The following is an 18,099-nucleotide window of genomic DNA, read 5'->3' as shown; positions in this document are numbered from 1 at the left end:
CTAAATGTGTCCACTGGATGTCGCAATGGCAATTCTTTGTATCTTTGTAGATGATGCTACATATGTACAAAATAAACCACACAATGTTTAAGTACATCAGTCGTGGAAAATGATCAAACTACATAAATAACAAACTGTAATTTGATTTTCATATAATTTTTTTATCTCGATAGATTGAAAATTAACACCAATGAGTTGACTGATGAACATTATCACATAATTTATTTAGAAAATATAAATAACGACAAATAAAGATGGAATACTATTAACCGCAACATGTAAGTGTAAAAAACCCAACAACATTATAATTTGTAAATTTTCAGAATGTGCTTGTTCTATTTTCAAACAAAGACAACAATCTGAAGTTGTCTTTATTTTTAAGTTATCGTGCCGTGATTTTACCAGTCCGGCCCACTTGGGAGTAGATTTTTCTCCATGTGGCCCCCGATCTAAAATGAGTTTGACACCCCTGGGTTAGAATCTCCACTGCAAGCGTCTCTGTGTAAAGTAGGTTTTGTACTCAGACTTATTTTTCCACATTCCAAAAAAAAAACACATGTTATGCTTATTTGACCCTCCAAACCACTTGTCCTCAAATACGTCAAAGAATACATTTTTTTTCCCAGCAGAAATTATAAGGGCCAATTAAAGGAGAAATTAAATGATTAATGAGCCATGTTTCTAGTGGGATTTCACAGGCCAGACTTTACTGCCAATTTGAGGACCCATGCCCGAAATTTGGTGAATCGTCTTTAGGACTGGCAACTAGTCTATGGTGCACCGTCTCTGACCCCGAAGTCAGCTGGGATAGGCTCTAGCTCACACGTGTCAACCTCAATGCCCGAGAGCCACATGCGGCCCGACATGCCATTTAATGTGGCCCGCGAAAGCCTGGGAATAATGTGGATACTTCATCTTTCTTACTAAATGTTTTCATTCTTTCCATTTTGACAGAAAAAAATGTATGCAATATATTCATTTTCATGTTTTAAACTTCGATATATATACAAATATTCAATTGTTTTTGGTGTGAGTCTTTGGGCACCTCGCCATTCCATTCTGATTCTAGTGGTGAGGATTTGATTCATAATCATTACCGTATTTTTCGGGCTATAAGTCGCAGTTTTTTTTCATAGTTTGGCCGGGGGTGCGACTTATACTTAGGAGCGACTTATGTGTGAAATTATTAACACATTACCGTAAAATATCAAATAATATTATTTAGCTCATTCACGTAAGAGACTAGACGTATAAGATTTCATGGGATTTAGCGATTAGGAGTGACAAGATTGTTTGGTAAACGTATAGCATTTTCTATATGTTATAGTTATTTGAATGACTCTTACCATAATATGTTAGGTTAACATACCAGGCACGTTCTCAGTTGGTTATTTATGCCTCATATAACGTACACTTATTCAGCCTGCACTATTCTTTATTTATTTTAAATTGCCTTTCAAATGTCTATTCTTGGTGTTGGGTTTTATCAAATACATTTCCCCAAAAAATGCGACTTATACTCCAGTGCGACTTATATGTTTTTTTCCTTATTTATTATGCATTTTCGGCCGATACGACTTATACTCCGGAGCGACTTATACTCCGAAAAATACGGTACTCGATTCAACACGATTCTCAATTCAAACTGATTTTTGCAATGTATTATTTGGTATAATAATAACAAAACCTTAACAAAACAGCTTACAGGTTACAAAACCTCCTTTTGGTTGCTGACGTATGACACATACGTGCACCAATTGTGCATAGAGACGGCCTAAAAATTATAATTTTTTAAAAATTAATTTCTGTAAAAATAAAAATAAAAAATTGACTTTTGAAAATTACTAAAAAAATCAGGATTCGAATGTGATAAAACAATTTTTAACACCTTTAATTATTATATACCGTATGATAGTTTGTAAAAAAAATAATACATACTTAAATATCTGCTTGTCACCTGGACTTACGATTTCAAAGCAAGTTATTCATCAATTTGTACGTACAAAAATCAAATAACCAAATGCAAAGGCAATAATATATATATATACTTTTATATTCTTACATTCACTGTTACATGCGGCCCTCTGAGGGCAGCCATGACTGCGATGTGGCCCTCGATGAAAACAAGTTCGACACCCCTGCTCGAGCTCATCCGTGACCTTAGTGAGGAAAAGTGCTATGGAAAATAATAGAAAAATATTTCAGTGTATCTTGTGCCCTATCCCATCAAGACCGTACACTGGCCCTGGCCTTGAAACATCCTCAAAATAATCAGATTAAAGGAGTTCATTTAATCATAAGAAGATCTTTTGTCAATAAATACATTAAAATTATGTTATTAGATGCAATTTCCTAAATTGTAAAACAACATTAACCTTCACTCCTTGCACCGTGAAAACCGTCCGTCCACCGGGACAAAAGGACGCCTACAGTAGAACCTTTAAAGTTGAATGCCGAGAAGCTCATACATGTAAGACAAATGTGGAAATAAAATCAGAATTCCTGGTGTGTATTTCTGGTCTTATCATCCTCGTCCGGACAGAACGGTGACATGGCAGTGCGGCTGGATCAAAAGAGACGTCGGAGACGCTTTATTAAACTAAAAGTTGCTCTATTACAAGCGAGCATCATTATACAGGACTGCAGTTCCTGGAGGAGGTCAGGTCAAGAACATGTGTCTCTACTTCCTTGGAGAAGCCGAACCATCAGTTTTTATATTCCTCCTTTCTGTTTATGGGTGTGTGCTAAGTCAGGACAACACACCCTGACCATACAAGGAGATGTTTGTGTGTAAGTGTCTGGAAAACAACTGCTTTAAGTCATAACTTAAATGTTGACGTTGAGCTAGACATGTAGTCTCTTCTCAAGGATAGGGCTATCACTCTTGCATTCCGAAGTCCCATTTAGGGCCTCTTTTTCTACGAGAAGTGATCCAATCCACCTGTGAATGTCAAACTAAGGGGCCTTATCTTATTATGTGCTCAAACTGAAATACCACTATTTACTTAAACTTGGTAGTTTGCCTTCTCCAAGATGAATATCTCCATATATGATACCTGAAGAGCACAAGTGCACCATTGTAGTCAATACGTTTCTTCTTTTCCGCTATCTTGTTGTGGGGCAGGCTGGCTCGTACATGCACATGCAACCCTGCTTTTAATACAAAGTAGCGGATAGTTTTAACATATCGCTCCGTAGACTCCATATGGAAGCGCTAAAAACTACAACATTGCTGATGGGGAGAAGACGCGGTCAAAGTGGAGGCACGTATATAAAACTTCCAACACGACGGCTTGAAAAAATTCTGACCAAAGAACCACAATTACATTTTATGTAGACCACAAAGAAGTGTTTTGAATGCAAAACAAAATCAAAATATGACTCTTTTAAAGTAAAAGGCGGGGGTCAGCAACCCGTGGCTCTTGAGCCGTATGCGGCTCTTTAGTGGCGCCCTAGTGGCTCCCTGGAGCATTTTTTAAAAAAAAGATTGAAAATGGAAAAAAGATGGGGGAAAAATAATTTTTTTGTTTTAGTATGTTTTTTGTCTGAGGACAAACATGACACAAACCTTCCCAATTGTTAGAAAGCCCACTGATGAGACTATTTGGTGAACATGGTTTTGTCCTACTAATTTTGGCGGTCCTTGAACTCACCATAGTGTGGACTGTGACGCAAGTTTGTTTACATGTAAAACCTTCCACTCCTTCTTTGTCTCATTTTGTCCACCAAAAGTTGTATGCTGTGCGTGAATGCACAACACTGCGCTTTCTTGATATAAATAAATGATAAATGGGTTATACTTGTATAGCGCTTTTCTACCTTCAAGGTACTCAAAGCGCTTTGACAGTATTTCCACATTCACCCATTCACACACACATTCACACACTGATGGCGGGAGCTGCCATGCAAGGTGCTAACCAGCAGCCATCAGGAGCAAGGGTGAAGTGTCTTGCCCAAGGACACAACGGACGTGACTAGGATGGTAGAAGGTGGGGATTGAACCCCAGTAACCAGCAACCCTCCGATTGCTGGCCCGGCCACTCTACCAACTTCGCCACGCCGATATAAATGACTTGTTGGAGTGCTAATCAGGCATATTTGGTCAGTGCATGACTGCAAGCTAATCAATGCTAACATGCTATTTAGGCTAGCTGTATGTACTTTTTGCATCATTATGCCTCATTTGTAGGTATATTTGAGCTCATTTAATATCCTTTCCTTTTATCCTCTTTGTATATAATATAATGTATATAACCTCTGCAAGTGAGGATGGTGTTCTGCTGACCTCGACTGCGGATGTTGTGGATCGGTGGAGGGAATACTTCGAAGACCTCCTCAATCCCACCAACACGTCTTCCTATGAGGAAGCAGTGCCTGGGGAATCTGTGGTGGGCTCTCCTATTTCTGGGGCTGAGGTTGCTGAGGTAGTTAAAAAGCTCCTCGGTGGCAGGGCCCCGGGGGTGGATGAGATCCGCCCGGAGTTCCTTAAGGCTCTGGATGCTGTGGGGCTGTCTTGGTTGACAAGACTCTGCAGCATCGCGTGGACATCGGGGGCGATACCTCTGGATTGGCAGACCGGGGTGGTGGTTCCTCTCTTTAAAAAGGGGAACCGGAGGGTGTGTTCTAACTATCGGGGGATCACACTCCTCAGCCTTCCCGGTAAGGTCTATTCAGGTGTACTGGAGAGGAGGCTACGCCGGATAGTCGAACCTCGGATTCAGGAGGAACAGTGTGGTTTTCGTCCTGGTCGTGGAACTGTGGACCAGCTCTATACTCTCGGCAGGGTCCTTGAGGGTGCATGGGAGTTTGCCCAACCAGTCTACATGTGCTTTGTGGACTTGGAAAAGGCATTCGACCGTGTCCCTCGGGAAGTCCTGTGGGGAGTGCTCAGAGAGTATGGGGTATCGGACTGTCTGATTGTGGCGGTCCGCTCCTTGTATGATCAGTGTCAGAGCTTGGTCCGCATTGCCGGCAGTAAGTCGGACACGTTTCCAGTGAGGGTTGGACTCCGCCAAGGCTGCCCTTTGTCACAGATTCTGTTCATAACTTTTATGGACAGAATTTCTAGGCGCAGTCAAGGCGTTGAGGGGATCCGGTTTGGTGGCTGCGGGATTAGGTCTCTGCTTTTTGCAGATGATGTGGTCCTGATGGCTTCATCTGGCCAGGATCTTCAGCTCTCACTGGATCGGTTCGCAGCTGAGTGTGAAGCGACTGGGATGAGAATCAGCACCTCCAAGTCCGAGTCCATGGTTCTCGCCCGGAAAAGGGTGGAGTGCCATCTCCGGGTTGGGGAGGAGATCTTGCCCCAAGTGGAGGAGTTCAAGTACCTCGGAGTCTTGTTCACGAGTGAGGGAAGAGTGGTTCGTGAGATCGACAGGCGGATCGGTGCGGCGTCTTCAGTAATGCGGGCGCTGTATCGGTCCGTTGTGGTGAAGAAGGAGCTGAGCCGCAAGGCAAAGCTCTCAATTTACCGGTCGATCTACGTTCCCATCCTCACCTATGGTCATGAGCTTTGGGTTATGACCGAAAGGACAAGATCACGGGTACAAGCGGCCGAAATGAGTTTCCTCCGCCGGGTGGCGGGTCTCTCCCTTAGAGATAGGGTGAGAAGCTCTGTCATCCGGGAGGAGCTCAAAGTAAAGCCACTGCTCCTCCACATGGAGAGGAGCCAGATGAGGTGGTTCGGGCATCTGGTCAGGATGCCACCCGAACGCCTCCCTAGGGAGGTGTTTAGGGCACGTCCGACCGGTAGGAGGCCACGGGGAAGACCCAGGACACGTTTGGAAGACTATGTCTCCCGGCTGGCCTGGGAACGCCTCGGGATCCCCCGGGAAGAGCTAGACGAAGTGGCTGGGGAGAGGGAAGTCTGGGCTTCCCTGCTTAGGCTGCTGCCCCCGCGACCCGACCTCGGATAAGCGGAAGAAGATGGATGGATGGATGGATGGATGTATATAATTTACATTTGCATGTCTCATTACACATTGTCTGTATGTAATATTGGCTGCATTTCAGATAGTTGTTAGTGTGCCATGTTGTTCCAGACCACAGCAAACATTACCTAGCTTGCCAAAGCTTGTAATAAATCCATTAGAAGAAGACAGCCTGCCGTTTCCTTTAACTTGGACACACACATCTATACCTTTGGACATTAAAAGCCAGTCATTTCCAGGAGTTATCTCACCTTCTGAGTAGCCTTTGATTTACTAATGGTTTATAATGTTGTAAAAATGTGTAGAATAAATATTACATTTCAACATTTCTGTCAACGAAGATTTGCTTCAGCCTGCGACACATAGTCATTTTGATAGTAGGCTAATATAGACACTTACATCATGTGTTGTCTTCATTATAACACTTATATAAGATGTTTAAAGTAATTTTGATAGTAGGCTAGTACTGCTAATATTACGTCATGTGTTGCCTTCATTATAAGACTTATATACGGCTTTTCAATTTTTGCGGCACCAGACAGATTTGTTTTTTGTATTTCTGATCCAAAATGGCTCTTTCAACGTTTTGGGTTGCCGACCCCTGGTATAAGGTATAGTATTTTTTTTAAAGTCCTAAGGTTGTGTGTTTAATGGTGTATTTAAGCAAACAAGAATATGTATTTTCAATCTGACTCAAGTAAGAATTCTGCAGCCTTACAATGGATTAGTTTGAACACGGTTTTTATCTTCACATACATCCCTTTCCAAGATCACAGAAGGCATTGTGTGTAAATATGGGGGATGCACCTCTGCCATCGGCCTGGTTTGGAATCCATGCGGTTATCTGTCTGTCCACGTATTCACAGCACCTGCTCCCTTCTTATCAGTAGTCTGCGGCTTGCATGCTCAATCGCCTGATTTGTCAAGGGTGACTCCAAAAGATTCTGATAGGCACTCCACAAATCACCCAGTTGATCTAAAATATCGACCAGCCACAAAAAGTCGTTACACAAAATAATGGCGGGCGGGACCTTGAAGATGTGACTTAATTAGGTTTCAAATGGCTTCAAAACTACCCTCAAATCTGCTCCTGTGGAAAGTAATAAAGATGGGCATTACGACTATTTGTGGTGATCCAGATTGTTTGACTCAGGCTCGCCTTGACTCACAAACATCACTTAATTTTGTTTTATGAATGATATTCAGGGTTTTATATTTAAATTGACTTTAATTTTTATACTTCATACAATTTAATTTATATGTTTAAAAAAAAATAATTCCAAACAATCTGTGTCAGTATATCAAGGGACAGAACACATTTTTTGCTGTTTCTCAGCTTGCGTTCTATTCCCTGTGTTGTGCTGTAGCCTTGCCTCACCTCTGCACGACCCAATTGTAGCTTAATAGCCTGAGCGTAATGTGGCATGATTTATTGATCAGGAGAGAATGATGGCCATTTTTTTGCATCTAAAAAAAAAAAAATATCGGCATCCACAGCCGGTTTTAATTGTTTATGCCAAAGAAATGCTGCTCTTTTGGGAATTACCCATCACAAGACTGCATTGACAATAACAATAATAATAATAATAATAATAATAATAATAATAATAATAGGAAGAACAAAAATATTGCTAGTAAAACATTTTAACATGTCCAGGCTGTATGCTCCACACAGGATCATGACATACTGTACTCTATATAGTCAAATACGGAAGGCCAAATGGGACAAAATTAAATAAATACATCTTTAAATAATAATTTAAATGTGCCAATGTTATAATTGGAATTAAATGCATTAATATGTGATCACATTATGTTAATTTATTCCATGTATTCCATTATTTTCATATGTATTTGATTTATTGATTTCATGATTCATTATTTCACAGCTGAATTGTTTCATGATTAATAATTTAATTATTTTATGACGTGCTAGGTAAATAATGGATGTAGTATGGACAAATGGGGCCAATTATTTTTTATGTATTTTTATTGTGTACTTGTCTTAATCTTTTTGTACATGTTTTTCACTTTTCTCAACTTTTCTTTAAAAAGCCTAACCGGGGACGAATGTCTCAAATTAGCCTTTGGCTAGAAGTCTTACGTACTTTGACATCGGTTTCCTACGGGTAGCAATGTCTAAAAGTTGTTTCTTTTTTTTATGAAAAAAAGCATCTAATCCTCAACAGCAAGGATTGGTGAACCAGTAGACACAGCATAGTGTTGTGCTTCACAGTGTTTTGTTGGTCAAAACAAAGTAAAATGCTTGTGTTTATGTTTGTGTTAGTTTACAGCAGTACACCTCAGTCATTGCTCTCAATTTGCATTTACCAAAATGGCTAAACTCTTTATAGGGCACCTATACAGAGAACGTATTTTAGGTTTTAACCCATCTGATTGTCTGCTTTTTATGATGATCTGGAGGTTGGAAATCTTCAGTTTTTGAAACAGGAGTAGATCCCAAATGGCTCACTGGAATGCTAAGGGTTAACCACAGTAAATTACAACAGTGACTTTTATTTTGAAAACATATTAATCATGCATTAAACAATATACTTAATGATACAATAACGTCGTTTTTTGTTACCTAAGGGAAAATGCTTTAATGAAGTACAATATCATGCCTCTTTACAGTGAGGAGCCTGGTTTCTGCATAATTCCATGGTTAACATATTAGCTTTACTCTCAAAATGTAATTATGTTGTAATTATGTCTCTTTGCAGAAAACCAAGATCTCCACATATGACAAAATGTGGGAGTTCATGAGCAGTCGGAGGCATTCTGTGATGGTGAAGAATGTAGAAGAAGGCATTCACCGAGCGCTAACCTCCGACTACGCTTTCCTCATGGAGTCTACCACCATTGAGTTTGTCATTCAGCGCAACTGCAACCTCACCCAGATTGGAGGCCTCATTGACTCACAAGCATATGGGGTTGGCACTCCGATGGGTATGTACGCTGCTATTATGACTAAATGTTTTACACATGCTCTTAAAGCGGAACTGCACTTTTTAATTTATTTTGCCTATCAACCACAATCATTATGAGAGACAAGAAGACTGTTACGTATGACGGGGGAAGGAGACGACACAACGGCAGGAATCAGTTCAAAAGGTTTATTGGATCCGATGAATAGGTGGGATGTGTATGCTACTCTAAGTGAAAAGTGTAAGACGATGTGTAGAATTAATCATGTAAACGTTACCAGAGGTTGTTGTATGTGCGTGTTGGATGAATCCTTCGTCAGACAAAAGGGGTAAGGCGAGAAGGCAGTCCGTGGGCAGGCGAGTGGTCGGGGGCTGGAGAGAAGCAACGAGGTCCGTGTCCAAGCATGGGTCGAGGATCGAGGGAGGCAGTCCAGAATCCAGAGGGAAGTCGAGGCACACAGCTCGATCAAGGGAAACAGGGTACACATACGAGAGTGAACTACGTTCCAGCACCGGATCTTCGGGTCCGGTGGTCTTTATGCTATATGTCATCATTAGGTGCGCTGATTAGTGATTGCCTTCAGAGCTTGCAGCAGAAGACATAAGGGATTGCGCATGCGCCGTGACAATGACAAAAGGTTTTTGTTTGCACTCTAACATATAAAAATTGTCTCGTTCTAGATAGCTAGCAATGCAGCTAATGAGAGCAATTTATTCTCCCACTAAATCACTTTAAAAATGCATTTGAACACCGTCACAAATACTTCATTTACGTTCCCTAACCTAAGCTGTAGCGACATTCCTATTTTCAGAGCGAACACTGAAGAACTCTTTTTTCTAGCGTAGTAACACATCGGCATGCTTCGGTATTACCCGTACAAGCTAACTACGACAAGAGATAAGCTAGCTTCTACAACAACACAAAAAGCGTTTGCGTTTGTAATGCACAACACTGCGATATGACACTAATTTGTACTGACTGAAAAACATGAACAATCATATTACAGTATCTGTAAAGTATTAGCCCAAATGTCATGTTTTGTTTGTACACAGCTAGCCAGACAGTGTATGTACTGTAGTTGCATTAACACATATGGCGTGCTGCGTGTATCAGGATCAATATTAAAGTGACTCACTTGATGGTCATTTGTTCGTCTGGTCCAACTGGCCGGGAACATTTCCTGTTGATTTTGGCCAAGCACGCCATTTATGTCGAAAGAGCTTGGCTCCAAGTTGCATATTTATAGCGTCATAATCGCTTTCACCTTTCTCTCCGGGCTTCAGTTTGCTCCAACCTCTCACTCTTCCTCCGTGCTCACTTCTATAAGCAGCAGTAAATGTAGCTTCAAAAGTATAAGGTTGTAAATCCTCATTTGTCCCAAAATAGTCGTCCTTGTTGTCTGTTACCAAGTTTGCTATGATTAGAAAACACACACTGGTGTTTGATTCCGGAAGTAGGAACAAACATTGTTGCCAGAAGTCAGATGTGCGCTGCTATGGAAACCGAAATCAATGCGCTAAAGAAATCAGTCCCGGACAATCAATATATGGTAAATATTGAAAATAGTACATTTTATTTATTTATATATATATATATATATATATATATATATATATATATATATATATATACATATATATATATATATATACACACTGTAATTTCCGGACTATAAGCCGCACCTGACTATAAGCCGCACCAGCTAAATTTAGGGGAAAATACAGATTGCTCCATATATAAGCCGCACCCGACTATAAGCCGCAGGGTTTTGATGTGTAATTACCGTAGTATATAGGGGTTCCTGCTACCACGGGGGGGATTGTTGGGACAGAGATGACTGTTTGGGAACGCAAAGCGTCCCATTTATTAACAATAAATCTTTCAATCATTCAATCAAACTTTCACATCTTTGACATGGCGAACAGCATTCGTGCAGAGTACAAATAATACAACGGTGCAAAGTAATACAAAGTGCTCGCCTGTACGTTATCAAAATAACCAGCCCACCGGTATATGAAAAGTCAGTCTTTAATCATTGTGTCATCGTCTTCCTCCTGCGTACTAAAACCACCGAAATCCTCTTCGTCGGTGTCGGAGAAGAACAGGCCGTATATAAGCCGCACCGTTGTATAAGCCGCAGTGACAAGAACGAGGGGAAAAAGTAGCGGCTTATAGTCCGGAAATTACGGTATATATATATATATATATATTAGGGGTGTGGGAAAAAATTTATTCAAATTCGAATTCTCACGTTGTGCGATTCAGAATTGATTCTCATTTTTAAAAAAATCGATTTTTTAATGTTTTATTATTTTTTCTTTTTTTTTAATTAATCAATCCAACAAAACAATACACAGCAATACCATAACAATGCAATCCAATTCCAAAACCAAACCCGACCCAGCAACACTCAGAATTGTAATAAACAGAACAATTGAGAGGAGACACAAACACGACACAGAACAAACCAAAAGTAGTGAAACAAAAATGAATATTATCAACAACAGTATCAATATTAGTTACAATTTCAACATAGCAGTGATTAAAAATCCCTCATTGACATTGTCATTAGACATTTATAAAAAATACAAAAAAAGAACAATAGTGTCACAGTGGCTTACACTTGCATCGCATCTCATAAGCTTGACAACACACTGTGTCCAATATTTTACAAAGATAAAATAAGTCATATTTTTGGTTCATTTAATAGTTAAAACAAATTGACATTATTGCAATCAGTTGATAAAACATTGTCCTTTACAATTATAAAAGCTTTTTACAAAATTCTACTACTCTGCTTCCATGTCAGCAGACTGGGGTAGATCCTGCTGAAATCCTATGTATTGAATGAATAGAGAATTGTTTTGAATCGGGAAAAACTCGTTTTTGAATCGAGAATCGTGTTGAATTGAAAAAAAAAATCGATATTGAATCGAATCGTGGGACACCCAAAGATTCACAGCCCTAATACACACATATATATATGTATATATATATATATATATATATATGTATATATATATATATATATATATATGTATATATATATGTATATATATATATATATATGTATATATATATATATATATATATATATATATATATATATATATATATATATATATATATATATATATATATATATATATATATACATATATATACATATATATATATATATATACATATACATATATATATATATATATACATATACATATATATATATATATACATATATATATATATATACATATACATATATATATATATATATACATATACATATATATATATATATACATATACATATATATATATACATATATATATATATATATATATATATATATATATATATATATATATATATATATATATATATATATATATATATACATATATATATATATATATATATATATACATACATATATATATATATATATATATATACATACATATATATATATATATATACATACATACATATATATATATATATATATATATATATATATATGTATATATATATATATATGTATATATATATATATATATATATATTTGTCGTGTGAGTATAAAATGTCGATGGAGGGTTCTGAAGTTGTCTTAGAGGGCTTTGAAGACTACAACGATGACCCCCATTAGACGCATTAGACCAGGGGTGTCAAACGTACGGCTCGGGGGCCGGATCAGGCCCACGAACAGGTTTTATCCGGCCCGCGAGATGAGTTTGCTAAGTATAAAAATGTACCTGATATTTTTGAATGAAATAAACTTCTGTTCGAAATGTGTCCACTGGATGTCGTAATAGCAATTATTTGTATCTTTGTAGGTGATGCTGCATATGTCAGTTGAGTTAAAAAGTTAAAGTACCAATGATTGTCACACACACACACTAGGTGTGGTGAAATTTGTCCTGTGCATTTGACCCATCCCCTTGTTCACCCCCTGGGAGGTGAGGGGAGCAGTGGGCAGCAGCGGTGCCGCGCCTGGGAATCATTTTGGTGATTTAACCCCCAATTCCAACCCTTGATGCTGAGTGCCAAGCAGGGAGGTAATGGGTCCCATTTTTTTATAGTCTTTGGTATGACTCGGCCAGGGTTTGAACTCACAACCTACCGATCTCAGGGCGGACACTCTATAACCACTAGGCCACTGAGTAGGTGAGGAAAATGATCAAACTACATGAATGACATACTGTAATTTGATTTTGATGTAATTTTTTTATCTTGATAGATAAAATTAACACCAATGAGTTGACTGGTGAACATTATCACATAATTTATTAAGAGAATATAAATAACGACAAAGATAGGATTCTATTGAACGCAACATGTAAGTGTAAAAAAAACCCAAAACAAATATTATGATTTGTACATTTTCAGAATGTGCTTGTTCTATTTTTAAACAAAGAAAACAATCTGAAGTTGTCTTTATTTTTAAGTTATCGTGCTGTGATTTTACCAGTGCGGCCCACTTGGGAGTAGATTTTTCTCCTTGTGGCCCCCGATCTAAAATGAGTTTGACACCCCTGCATTAGACATTTTTTTTTATCATCTTTAAAATCGTAAAAAAAAGAAAAAAAAAGAAGTGTGTTCTTGTCTCTCATATTGATTATGAACGATAGGCATCATTCCAAAAAAAGTGCAGTTCACCTTTAAGTCTACACTTCCTTCACACTAATGTGTGTTTTCAGTTTTCTTTTCAACTGAATGCAATACAGCCCTGAACACAGAAAGAAAAAAAAGTGTTGAACTAGGACTACTTATAGTGATTTACAGTTTCAACAACAGCTCAGTTCTTGCTGCTGTGCATTACTGTAGTGATAGTGACATTTATGGCAATGCACAAAAGAGTACATACAACACTGAGAAAACATAAATGAGCTGAAGGTAACTATGGGAGTCTACCTCAAAATGTTCATCATTACTAGTCTGTAGATCTCATACATAAAGACATGAACCCATCTAAAACCTTCTTCGTAGTACTTGCAAAAGCCATTGTTCTATCATCGTAAGGAAACTCAGCATCAGTATGGTTTGACACAGGTGATCACCAAATATTGTGTTTGACATTTGCATTGATTTGGATGACACATAAGTGCACGAGCCAACCTTAAATAAGGGCTACGATTCATATTTGTATATTAATCTGAAGGAACTGGCTTAATTTGTTATGTTCATACGGTATCTTCACACAGGGTTGTCTGTTGGTACCACAAGCTGAGTATAGAGAGGGATAGTTGGTCTGTAGCTCAATGTTACGATCTGTGTTAGTCCGGAACCCCAGGATCTAGAGGTACCAGGCATAGGGCAGGTAAAAATATATTTAATAACACAAATAAAGATATAGTGTAATTGAATCGTAGGGAAAGCTATGCAGGTGTTGTCACAAAGCAAAGACAATGATCAAGCCCTGTTCAGAAAACAGGGCTGGTTTTAGAAGCTTCCTGATTGGCAATCAGTAACAGGTGTGTCCTGATTGCCAATCAGGGACAGGTCAGGGAGCCAACAGTCAGGCCAGAGGAGAGTGGAGGCTAACGGTCACAAACAGGAAGTGGAACAACAAATAAGAGCGCTGAACAGGAAATAATAGAAAATACAAGAAACTAATCACTGTCATGTGAGATCATGACACTTCCTTCAGTATTTTGAAGTCTTCCTTGCCACGTTGTCGTATATGTTTAACGTCTACACGTTCTTTTTGTATTTGTTTTCTACCATTACCAAATAACGGTAAAACATTTCTGTTTTGCTTGGTCTGTTTTTATTAAATTGTCTTTTTAATTTGTTGATTTCTATTGTAAATGTTTCCATTAGCCCCGAAACAATTTGTTTAGGGGGGAAATGCATTGGTGTCATCTGAAAATACTAACTTGTAGCGATGCAAAGGACAGAAGCTGTCCCTCAAACCTTTGAAAACAATGCATGTGTTCATACGTCGCTATCTCTGTAGGATGTTTAGTTATTATCCATGCATTATCTGTACATCTTTTGCAAAACCTACTCATCTGATTTCCATAAAACTCTGCACAGATGGGAAGTGGGTGATAGAAGCTATTCAACTCTAGGAATATGTGTTAACTTGATTAACATTTTGAGTGACATGTTAAACATTTTTAGGTATTTGCTTAAAAATATTTTATGAAAGTATATAGGAGTTCTTTGGTCTCGGTACAAGGCGACATAAGTCAAGTTTTATTGTAAGTCTGAATTTATACCTCAATTAAAGGCCTACTGAAATGAATTTTTTTTATTTAAACGGGGATAGCAGATCTATTCTATGTGTCATACTTGATCATTTCGCGATATTGCCATATTTTTGCTGAAAGGATTTAGTATAGAACAACGACGATAAAGATTGCAACTTTTGGTATCTGATAAAAAAAAGGCTTGCACCTACCGGAAGTAGCGTGACGTAGTCAGTTGAACATATACGCAAAGTTCCCTATTGTTTACAATGATGGCCGCATGAAGTGAGAGAGATTCGGACCGAGAAAGCGACAATTTCCCCATTAATTTGAGCGAGGATGAAAGATTTGTGGATGAGTAAAGTGCAAGTGAAGGACTAGTGGGGAGTTGAAGCTATTCAGATAGGGAAGATGCTGTGAGAGCCGAGGGTGACCTGATATTCAGCTGGGAATGACTACAACAGTAAATAAACACAAGACATATATATACTCTATTAGCCACAACACAACCAGGCTTATATTTAATATGCCACAAATTAATCCTGCATAAAAACACCTGCGTGTTTGTTATGCTAGCTCCTAGCTCCTCTGCTAGCTCCTAGCTCCATAGAACACGCCAATACAATTCAAACACCTGATCAACACACACAATCACTCAGCCCAAAAGACAGTTTACCTAACCCAAGGTTCATAAAGCTTATATATTTTTAAAAAGTTACGTACGTGACGCGCACATACGGTCAAGTTATCGAATGTTTAGCAGCCAAGGCTGCATACTCACGGTACCTGATATTCAGCTGGGAATGACTACAACAGTAAATAAACACAAGACATATATATACTCTATTAGCCACAACACAACCAGGCTTATATTTAATATGCCACAAATTAATCCTGCATAATAACACCTGCGTGTTTGTTATGCTAGCTCCTAGCTCCTCTGCTAGCTCCTAGCTCCATAGAACACGCCAATACAATTCAAACACCTGATCAACACACACAATCACTCAGCCCAAAAGACCGTTCACCTAACCCAAGGTTCATAAAGCTTATATATTTTTAAAAAGTTACGTACGTGACGCGCACGTAAGGTACGGTACGTGTTATGCTAGCTCCTAGCTCCTCTGCTAGCTCCTAGCTCCATAGAACACGCCAATACAATTCAAACACATGATCAACACACACAATCACTCAGCCCAAAAGACCGTTCACCTAACCCAAGGTTCATAAAGCTTATATATTTTAAAAAAGTTACGTACATACGCAAAAAAAAGCCAAAGCTGCATACTCACAGTAGCACGTCTGCGTCTTTGTCATCCAAATCAAAGTAATCCTGGTAAGAGTCTGTGTTGTCCCAGTTCTCTACAGGCGTCTGTGTATCCAAATCAAAAGTCCTCCTGGTTAGAGTCTCTGTTATCCGAGTTCTTCCATCTTGACTGCATCTTTCGGGAATGTAAACAAAGAAGCGCCGGCTGTGTACTGTTGTGGCTGACTACGTTCGAAAAATACGTCCATTTCGCACCGACAACTTTCTTCTTTGCTTGCTTGGCTTCCTTCTCCATAATGCAATGAACATGATTGAAACAGATTCACGAACACAGATGTCCAGAATACTGTGGAATTATGAAATGAAAACAGAGCTTTTTCGTATCGGCTTCAATGTGGAAGGCATACCCGTGTTCGCCGGGCTACGTCACGCGCATACGTCATCCGCAGAGGCGTTTCGAACCGGAAGTTTAGCGGCAAATTTTAAATGTCACTTTATAAGTTAACCCGGCCGTATTGGCATGTGTTATAATGTTAAGATTTCATCATTGATATATAAACTATCAGACTGCGTGGTCGGTAGTAGTGGGTTTCAGTAGGCCTTTAACTCCCATGCCACTCACACCAGGGGTGTCCAAAGTACGTCTCGCAGCTATTTTTTTAACGGGCCACTGCACATTATAAAAATAACTCCACAATAAAAACAAATACAAAGTGGAAAAAAAAGAGTAAATGTGTGTAAAATAATTGGTCAAAGTTGAAATGTTGACTGAAAACTAGGAAGGCAGGAGTACTAAACAAGATCAGATGAATAACAACACTTTAAAGGCCTACTGAAATGATTTTTTTAAATTTAAACTGGGATAGCAGATCCATTCTATGTGTCGTACTTGATCATTTTGCGATATTGCCATATTTTTGCTGAAAGGATTTAGTAGAGAACATCAACGATAAAGTTTTGGTGGCTGATAAAAAAGCCTTGCCTGTACCGGAAGTAGCGTGACGTGGCAGGTTGAAAGGCTCCTCACATTTCCCCATTGTTTACACCAGCAGCGAGAGCGATTTGGACCGAGAAAGTGACGATTACCCCATTAATTTGAGCGAGGATGAAATATTTGTGGATGAGGAACGTGAGAGTGAAGGACTAGAATGCAGTGCAGGACGTATCTTTTTTCGCTCTAACCGTAACTTAGGTACAAGGGTTCATTGGATTCCACACTCTCTCCTTTTTCTATTGTGGATCACGGATTTGTATTTTAAACCACCTCGGATACTATATCCTCTTGAAAATGAGAGTCGAGAACACGAAATGGACATTCACAGTGACTTTTATCTCCACGACAATACATCGGCGAAGCACTTTAGCTACGGAGCTAACATGATAGCATCGGGCTTAAATACAGATAGAAACAAAATAAATAAACCCCTGACTGGAAGGATAGACAGAAAATCAACAATACTATTAAGTTATAGTTAATGCTTTCCAGCCTGGCGAAGCTTAACAATGCTGTTGCTAACGACACCATTGAAGCTAACTTAGCTACGGGACCTCACAGAGCTATGCTAAAAACATTAGCTATCCACCTACGCCAGCCAGCCTTCATCTGCTCATCAACACCCGTGCTCACCAGTGATCGACGGAGCAACGAAGGACTTCACCCGATCATCGATGCGGTCGGCGGCTAGCGTCGGATAGCGCGTCTGCTATCCATCTCAAAGTCCTCCTGGTTGTCTTGCTGCAACCAGCCGCTAATACACCGATCCCACCTACAGCTTTCT

General features: G+C 39.0%; 1 protein-coding gene across 2 annotated transcripts in view; it reads left to right on the top strand.

The window, feature by feature from the left end:
• LOC133660343 (glutamate receptor ionotropic, kainate 2) overlaps positions 1-18,099 on the top strand; it is a 472,659-nt gene that overhangs the window by 412,804 nt on the left and 41,756 nt on the right. For both annotated transcript variants that reach the window (XM_062063755.1, XM_062063754.1), the window contains exon 15: positions 8,654-8,879. In XM_062063755.1, coding sequence (XP_061919739.1) covers positions 8,654-8,879 — 226 coding nt within the window. The remainder of the gene's footprint in view (positions 1-8,653; positions 8,880-18,099) is intronic.

This window comes from Entelurus aequoreus, linkage group LG11, assembly GCF_033978785.1.
Source record: "Entelurus aequoreus isolate RoL-2023_Sb linkage group LG11, RoL_Eaeq_v1.1, whole genome shotgun sequence".
Lineage (NCBI taxonomy): Eukaryota > Metazoa > Chordata > Actinopteri > Syngnathiformes > Syngnathidae > Entelurus > Entelurus aequoreus.
The sequence above is the reverse complement of the archived record's forward strand: the minus strand, read 5'-3'. Positions and strand labels throughout refer to the sequence as shown.